A 9,366-nucleotide genomic window follows, 5' to 3' on the forward strand; every position below is an offset into this window, starting at 1 on the left:
CGTCCCACACACACCTACTGGGGTCACCCACCATCCCACCCGTCCCACACACACCTACTGGGTGTGTCCTCTCCCTTGTGGAGCTCCAGATCAGTGGGGAAGGCAGATGTTAACAGGCACCTGCACATTGGGATGCTTCTGTGACAGTGGAAAGGGACACCCTCTTTACACTGTGGGCTGGGAGAGGCCTCCCAAGGTATGACTTAAGAGATCAAAGATGGGAAAGAGGTCCTGGGGCCCAGGAACAAGCAGAGGCAGTGGGGAAGGCAGAGTTCCACAGAAAGCAGGAGGCAAGAAGGGTTCCCGGGAAGGACTACCAGCCACGCTGGTAATTTTTTACTCTCCCTGGAGTTTCAGCAGCTGGACGAACAGGGAAGGCTGCTGCCGCTGCCACAGTGCCCAGCCCCTGCAGAGCATGTGGGCACCAAAACTAGCCTCGGGAGTGCGGATGTGCAGCCCACGCCGGGCTCCCTGTGAAGGCCTGGCCTTGGCAGTATTTTCTCCCCTGAATGTGGGCTGGCTCTGCACCTGCCCCATCCACTCCTCCTGGGCTCCTGGAACTCCTGACCCAGGATACCTCCTCCCAGCCCCAAATGACACAGCACACACTATGTCGCCCACCAGCCCACGCGTGTCTTCTAGTGAGCTGATTCCCTTCTGCTCTGCCATGTAATTCTGGGGCTCCATCCCCAACCCAAGCTCCTCCTCATTCACTGGGTTAATGCGTTTCATGCCCAATAGTGCTTTGCACACAACTGGTGCTCAATAAATGTGTGGCTGACTGATAGAGTGGAGCTTGTGGCCAGGGAAAGAACAGAACCAACCACTGAATGGCAACAAGGGGCAGTCTCGCTATCATGAGCTGGTTCTCAGAGGCCTGCTCTGTGCCAGGCAGGCCCTGGGCCTGGGGACACAGCTGAGGGCGGACAGCCCTCACGGCTTTACCACTCTAGGGCAGGAGACACCCGACAAACCAGGAAACAGTCTCAGATGGTGCTTGGAGTGATGAACGCTGCACAGCAGAATGGACATGGAGAGCGGGAGGTGGAGCACGTTGGGCGGGACCTCAGGGCAGAGCCTGAGCAACAAGGACCCAACCACACAGACCCAGGAATGACAGGTGACCTCAGACCCAGGAATGACAGGTGACCTCAGACCCAGGAATGACAGGTGACCTCAGGCAACCCTGAGACTTTACAATTATCTCCTGAGGACTCCCAAGTTTGCCCTCCCAGCCTGATGGCCTCCCTGGGGCTTCGCGGCTCTGCTCTGATGCCCTGATGCCATCGCCCACTGCGCTCGCCTGTCCTTCCTGCTGTCCCTTCCCTTCAATGGCAGCGCCACCCTTCCCACTGCTCAAGTCAGGTCCTTGGTTCTTCTCTCGTTTCCACATACAATTCTGCAGGAAGTCTTACAGGTTCTACCTTCAAAACACACCCAGAACCCGACCATGTCCCTCCACCCCCACTACTTCCACGCTGGGTTCCCTGGCCCTGTGGCTGTGGGTCTATCCTCCACCCAGTTGCCAGCAAGGTCCTGTGAAGGCCTCGTCAGATCACAGCACCGCCTGCCCAGGACCCTCCAGGCCTCTCTCTTCCACTTGGAGTAAGACCCAAGGTTCACCATGGCCCACCAGGCTTTCCACGGTCTGCACCTCCACCCCAAATCTCGCCTCTTCTATCACCTCCTGTTCCCCTCCTCTGTTTATCCTCAACCAGTCACAGTGACTCCAAGCACAGGCCCCGCTCAGGCCCCTGGATGTGCTGTCCGCACTGGGGAATGCTTTTCCCTTAGACATCCGCATGGCGCACTCCCTCGGGTCAGCCCAAATGCCACCCTCACAGGGAGCCTTCCCTGTCCACTCTATTAAATAAGCAGAGCCCATCCTTACCCTGCACCCCAAAGCCTTTCTTTTTTTCCCCTACTGGTGCTGAGGAGAAAGATATATATATATATATATATATATATATATGTCCATGTGTGTACGTGTGATGTGTGCATATGTACTGCATGTATACACACAAACACATCACACACATCAACGTATCTATCCCCCATCATCTGATACATTTTCTTTCTTTATTATCACTAGGGTGTAGGCTCAATAAGGGCAAGAATTTCTGTGTGTGTTCACTGCTGTGTCCCCAGTCCTAGGTACGATGCCTGGCACCTACCAGATGCTCCATATACATGCGTTGAATGAATGTTCAGCCATCTGCCTAAGGCCACAGTCAGTCTGTGGGCCAGGGCTGCCTGACTCCCAGGCTGGCACTCCTGAGTGCCGTGTAACCTCCACAGCGTGGATTCAAGGCCACTGGCTCATCTGCCTCAGCATCAGGCTAAGGTTTCTGCTGCATGTGCTCATGTTTTTTGGCAAGGCAAGAAACTATCCAACATGTTACAAAATACTTGTCTGGCCTCAGTAGTATTCCACTTGCACACACTGACATACAGTACCCCATGTTGTTCACTAACTGTAGGATGAATTTCCTGGCAAGTCTGTCTCAAATGAGCCCCTCTGTTTTTGTCATCTCCAGAACCTGAAGCGCAAAGACTTGAACAGCCAGCCCTGCACAACTCACAGGTCTTAGCCAGTGAGTTAGCCTCCATTATGCTGGCTTTTCGCCTCCCCAGATTCAAGGTCGAAGGTCTCATGACATTCCCTGGAGAAGTAGCGAGCTAAAACTTAAAAGCTCAGGTTTTAGAATCAGAGATACCGAACAGGCTGCATGGCCCTGGGCAAGCTGCCACATCTCTTTGAGTCTCTCAGTCTCTACCCTATGAGGTATGGTGAAGCCTGAGTGAAATCCGCAGGCAGAGTGTTTCACACGGTGCCCAGTACAAAATAAGGGACCAACCACTATTTGGCTGTTGCTCTTGGGCAATGAAGAGAAAGGGAAAAACTAACAGGTCATCTCTCCCCTTGAGCTGCCCTTGGCAGCCTTCGTTGCTCAACTACTGGCTCTTTCTTCTACAAAGAAAATTGGCCGGGCGCGGTGGCTCAAGCCTGTAATCCCAGCACTTTGGGAGGCCGAGGCGGGTGGAACACGAGGTCAGGAGATCGAGACCATCCTGGCTAACACGTGAAACCCCGTCTCTACTAAAAAATACCAAAAACTAGCCGGGTGAGGTGGCGGGCGCCTGTCGTCCCAGCTACTCAGGAGGCTGAGGCAGGAGAATGGCGTAAACCCGGGAGGCGGAGCTTGCAGTGAGCTGAGATCCGGCCACTGCACTCCAGCCTGGGCGACAGAGCAAGACTCCGTCTCAAAAAAAAAAAAAAAAAAGAAAAGAAAATCATGTAGCTGAAGAAAATGGGGGAATTGGATTGGCTGGGTGCAGTGGCTCATGCCTGTAATCCCAGCACTTTAGGAGGCTGAGGTGGGCAGATCACCTGAGGTCAGGAGTTTGAGACCAGCCTGGCCAACATGGTGAAACCCCATTTCTACTAAAAATACAAAAAATTAGCCGGGCGTGGTGGTGGGTGCCTGCAGTCCCAACTACTTGGGAGGCTGAGGCAGGAGAATGGTGTGAACCCAGGAGGCGGAGCTTGCGGTAAGCCGAGATAGTGCCTAGGTGACAGAGCGAGACTGTCTCAAAAAAAAAAAAAAAAACCCCAGCAGGCCAGGTATGTAGCTCATACCTATAATTCCAGCATTTTGGGAGGCTGAGGCGGGAGGATCACTTAAGTCCAGGAAGTCAAGACCAGCCTGGGCAACATAAGAAGACTCCGTCTCTACAAAAAAAAAAAAAAAAAAATTAGCCAGGCACGGTGGCACAAGCCTGTGGTTCTACCTACGTGAGAGGCTGAGGCTGGAGGATCACTTGAGCCTAGGAAGTCAAGACTCCAGTGAGCTGAGATCACACCACTGGACTCCAGCCTGGGTGACAGAGTGAGACCCTGTCTCAAAAAATAAGCTGGGTGCAGTGGCTCACGCCTGTAATCCCAGCACTTTGGGAGGCTGAGGTGGATGGATCACCTGAGGTCAAGAGTTCGAGACCAGCCTGGCCAACATGGTGAAACCCTGTCTCTACTAAAAATACAAATATTAGCTAGGGTGGTGGTATGCACCTGTAATCCCTGCTATTCAGGAAGCTGAGGCACAAGAATCGCTTGAACCTGGGAGGCGGAGGTGGCAGTGAGGCGAGATTATGCCACTGCACTCCAGCCTGGGTGAAAGAGTAAAACTATCTCAAAAATAAAAATAAAACAGCACTTGTCAAACATTAGTGTTCATAAAAGTTACCTGGAGTGTATCAGCAAAGATTCCCCTCATGACTCGGAAAGGGACTGAAAATCTGCATTTCTTTCTACCTGGCTCCCAGGTGATGCTGACAGTGACCCTGATGCTTTAACACTTTGGGTGCAGGATTAGGAACCAGATGGGACTGGCGGTGGGATGGCCCTACTCACTGTTCCTGTTATTGAAAACCGACACAGACAAGGCATGTTCAATGTCTTTGAGCTTGATGTCTTCCCTCTGTTTTCCACTCCTCCAGAAATCCAAAGCCACATCTGTGATCCTTTCTGCTCCAGCATTGCTGCAAAACAATTCCAGTGGGTAAGGATGGGGTTTTCTCCTAGAGCTCGGAGACTTGGGCTCGAGGCCCATCCATCATGTCCTAGCCCTGACCTTACCTGAGAAATATGAAGATGGCTTTCTGGTAGGAGACCCCATCCACCAGGTCATAATAGTCGAGGAAAGGCTTGATGGCATCTATGAGGCCTGCATGCATCTTATCCATTTCATCGAATATGAAGATGGACCTTGCACAGGCACTCACGTTGCCTCGAATCCACAACTGTAACTGATCCTGAATTACAAGGGGAAAAAGCCAACACAAAGTTCTCAGCCAGGGCCATCAATCAGCTCCTTCTACCCCTAAGAACCGCAGCTTCACTTACAGACCACTGTGCACTCAGCACTAAGAACTTTACATGCACAAAATCTTCTTTGTTCCTAACAACCCCACGGAGTGAGCACTATCATATCCATTTTACAGATGAGGGAACTGAGGCGCAGAGCAAGCTTACTCCACTTGCCCAAGAGAGTGGAGTAAGCTATAGGGGGCAGAGCTGGGACCTGAACCCAGTCCTGTCTCACTCCAAAGCCCGATACTCTGATTACGGTTCCTGCGCTGTGAGATGCCACACAGATGCTGTCAGAGCTGCTGCTCTTTTGTCATCAAAGGGGCAATGTGGGATGTCATGAGGATACTGATTTTTATTTGAAAAGGGGGTGGGGCTGGGCACGGTGGCTCATACCTGTAATCCAAGCACTTTGGGAGGCTGAGGCAGATGGGATCAGTTGGAAGTCAGGGGTTTGAGACCACCCTGGCCAACATGGTGAAAACCCATCTCTATTAAAATACAAAAATTAGGGCCAGGCATGGTGGCTCATGCCTGTCGTCCCAGCACTTTGGGAGGCTGAGGTGAGCACCTGAGGTCAGGAGCTCAAGACCAGCCTGGCCAACATGGTGAAACCCTGTCTCTACTAAAAAAAAAAATACAAAATTTAGCTGGGCATGATGGCAGGTGCCTATAGTCCCCGCTACTCAGGAGGCTGAGGTAGGAGAATTGCGTGAACCTGGGAGGCGGAGGTTGCAGTGAGCTGGGATCACGCCATTGCACTCCAGCCTGGCAACAGAGCAAGATTCCATTAAAAAAAAAAAAAAATTAGCCAGGCGTAGTGGCGGGCGACTGTAATCCCAGGTACTTGGGAGGCTGAGGCTTGAGAATTGCTGGAACCCGGGAGGCAGAGGTTGCAGTGAGCTAAGATTGCCCCACTACACTCCAGCACTCCAGCCTGGGGGACAGAGTGAGACTCCGTCTCAAATAATAATAATAAATAATAAATTAAATAAAATAAAATAAACAAGGATTCACTCAGACTTGTTAGGCTCCAGCAGCCAAGATTTCCCACTCTGGTGACCTACTAACTTATATGCAGTAACAGGGAACATGTACTGAGCGTGCACTATGGACACAACAATATTCTAAGCACTGTTCGTGCAACTTTTTTTTTGAGACAGAGTCTCGCTCTGTCACCCAGGCTGGAGTGCAGTGACGTGATCTCAGCTCACTGTAACCTCTGCCTCCCAGGTTCAAGCGATTCCCTTGCCTCAGTCTCCTGAGTAGCTGAGACTACAGGCACCTGCCACCACGCCCAGCTAATTTTTGTATTTTTAGTACAGATGGGGTTTCACCATCTTGGCCAGGCTGGTCTTGAACTCTTGACCTCAAGTGATCCACTCGCTTTGGCCTCCCAAAGTGCTGGGATTACAGGTGTGAGCCACCGCGCCTGGTCTGTTCATAAAACATTTTACTCTGACCTCCCAAAACCCATCATGGTAGTTACCACTGTGCTCCTTCTTTTACAAATGAGAAAACTGAGGCACAGACAAGTGAAGTAACTTGCCCAAAGTCACAGTTATTGTTAGTGAAGCCTCAATTCTAAGATGAGCAACTCATCCTGATTCGTCTAGAATGGTTCTTGCTTGTTTGGGACAGGGTCTCACTCTTGTCACCCAGGCTGGAGTGCAGTGACTCTCTGCTCACTGCAGCCTCGACCTCCCAGGTTCAAGCCATCCTTCTGCCTCAGGCCCCTAGCTGGGACTACAGGTGTGTGCCACCACACCTGACTAATTTTTTTGTATTTTTTTTAGTAGAGATGGGGTTTTACCATGTTCCCCAGGCTGGTCTGGAACTCTTGAGCTCAAGGGATTAGCCAGTTTTGGCTTCCCATAATGCTAGAATTACAGGTGTGAGCCACCACACCCATGGAACATTCGCATTTCAGTACAGAACTGCTGGACAGCGGGTGACCCACTTGCTCACCCAAACAGAAGGGAAAAATGTGTTCACATTTTTCCATGGATACAGTCAGGGATAAATAACTGATTGAGGCCAGGCATGGTGGCTCACGCCTGTAATCTCAGCACTTTGGGAGGCAGAGGCAGGTGGATCACCTTGAGGTCAAGAGTTTGAGACCAGCCTGGCCAACCAGGTGAAACTCTGTCTCTACTAAAAATACAAAAATTAGCTGGGTGTGGTGGCGGGCACCTGTAATCCCAGCTACTTGGGAGGCTGAGGCAGGAGAATCACTTGAACCCGGGAGGCAGAGTTTGCAGTGAGCCCAGATTGAGATTGTGCCATTGAACTCCAGCCTGGGCTACAAGAGTGAAACTCAGTTTCAAAAAATAAACAAATAATAACTTTTGTCCACCTTGCAGGTCTGTTACAAGGATCTAAAAGGCAACAGTTAACATTTATTTCTAACTTGCACCAGGCACATGTTACACACTTGACAGACAGAGTTCCCTGGATTGTTACAAGCAACACTTTGTAAGTCAGAACCTGAGTCTCAGGTCAGGCAACTTTCCTAAGACTGTGGAGCTGGGAGAGTGTTAGGACTCAAATCCAGATGTGTCTGCTGCCAAAGCCCATGCTGCTAATCGGTGAGTTCAACCATAAAAGCTGTTTGCTGCTGGGCGAGGTGGCTCACGCTTATAATCCTAGCACTTTGGGAGGCTGAGGTGGGCAGATCACTTGAGGTCAGGAGTTCAAGACCAGCCTGGCCAACGTGGGGAAACTCCATCTCTACTAGAAATACAAAGATTAGCCGGGTGTGGCGGTGCATGCCTGTAGTCACAGCTACTCGGGAGGCTGAGGCAAGAGAATCGCTTGAACCCAGAAGGCAGAGGTTGCAGTGAGCCAAGATGGCGTCACTGTGCTCCAGCCTGGACAACAGAGACCCTGACTCAAAGAAAAAAAAAAGGCAGTTTGCAACAGTAGGTTCAACAAAACTTAGGACTCTTTACATATGTTTCCTCTTTCACAAAATGAGTGAGATGTGACTGGGCATGGTGGCTCACGCCTGTAATCCCAGCACTTTGGGAGGCTGAGGTGGGCAGATCACCTGAGGTCAGGAGTTCGAGACCAGCCTGGCCAAGTTGGCAAAACCCCATCTCTACTAAAAATACAAAAATTAGCTGGGCATGGTGGCAGGAGCCTGTTATCCCAGCTACCTGGGATAATGAGGTAGGAGAATTGTTTGAACTGGGAGGCAGAGGTTGCAGTGAGCTGAGATCATGCACTGCAGCCTGGGTAGCAAGAGTGAAACTTCGTCTCAAAATAAAGGAAAAAAAAAAAAATGAGTGAGATGTGTGGATCTCTAAGATGGATTAGATCATGTCCACCTCTAAAATCCCATGACCCTACAAACTCACTGGACCGATTTTCAGAACCCACCACAAAGCTTTGATGGTGTTAACTGCTTCACGCATCTCAAACTCTAACTTCTACACCTTTCCAAGGGGAACTGAGACATGAACCATTTTCAGGGCTCACTCATTTCAACACAGAATTCCCAAATCTCGTCCCACAACAAAGAGACCCCAAACCCGACGACATCCAGGAAGGGGTTCCAAACTTCCATCCTTGCCTTGTACAAGGTGATGTTTGAAGCATGTGGAAAGTGCAATGTGGCCACAAACAGGTGGACATAGTCACTGTTCAGACCACCCTCGTAAATATTCTCTGCGATGATCTTGCTGACGAAATTTTTGCCGGTGCCTGTCCACCCGTGCAGGGAGAGGGTGAGAGGTTTCTTGGGCTTTGGATTGTTTATGAAACCAAACACAGCATTTAAGATGATTTTCTTTGCAAGATGCTGTCCAAAGAGCTTGTTGTCCAGATCCTTCTGCAATGCTGGGGGAGACAAAGCCAATCAGGAGTGGGGAAGAAACAGTGACAAAAGGCAGCCACATTTACAGCCCATGAGAAAGCCAGCAAAGCCGTGTAGCTCTTCAAGCACCTTGCGAAACCGCAAGTACTGCGCTCTGTAAGCTCCTGGCCCAGAGGGGACCGTGGTCCAGGGAGCCCTCCCTTTGCTGGTCCTGCCTATTCTAAAGCCCTGGCCCGGTTCCTTCCCGAAAAGGCCCTTGGTGCCGGTGCCACTGCCACTGCCACCAGTTTACACCTCTAACCCCTGTGCTGCTCCTCCCACCCCAAGGCAGAGCGGGGAAAGGAAGCAGTTTGGTCCCTCCTGGTCGGCTCCGAAGGAGTCCTCACCATCCTTCCCGTCTCCCGCTAGGCTATAATGGAAGCAGAGCCCACTTCGGAGGGAGGTTACCACCGGTCCACCCCCAGCTTAGCACAAAGTAGGCCAACCTGCAGCCCGGCTCCTCAGGTCTCCAACTGAAGTCTGACCCGTCTGTGGTGGCCGAGGGGCCAGGTCTCATCCTGCAGGCGGGCCGCTCGGCTTCCGGGGTTCGGCCCCCGCGGACTCAGCTCTGCCCAGGCCCGGCCCTCCTGGGATTTGACCCCTATCCCGGCCTGGCCCTAGTGCCATCCCCAGTCCCAGCCCC

The 9,366-nt window shown here is 51.5% G+C and overlaps 1 protein-coding gene across 1 annotated transcript in view; it reads right to left on the bottom strand.

Moving 5' to 3' along the window:
* Positions 1-9,366, bottom strand: part of TOR1A (torsin family 1 member A) — a 12,747-nt gene that overhangs the window by 2,737 nt on the left and 644 nt on the right. Inside the window, exons 2-4 of the mRNA XM_017848276.1 lie at positions 8,442-8,707; positions 4,637-4,812; positions 4,412-4,539 (exon numbers count right to left, since the gene is read on the bottom strand). Of these exons, the coding sequence (XP_017703765.1) occupies positions 4,412-4,539; positions 4,637-4,812; positions 8,442-8,707 (570 nt within the window). The remainder of the gene's footprint in view (positions 1-4,411; positions 4,540-4,636; positions 4,813-8,441; positions 8,708-9,366) is intronic.

This window comes from Rhinopithecus bieti, unplaced genomic scaffold, assembly GCF_001698545.2.
Source record: "Rhinopithecus bieti isolate Rb0 unplaced genomic scaffold, ASM169854v2 scaffold_29388, whole genome shotgun sequence".
Classification (NCBI taxonomy): domain Eukaryota; kingdom Metazoa; phylum Chordata; class Mammalia; order Primates; family Cercopithecidae; genus Rhinopithecus; species Rhinopithecus bieti.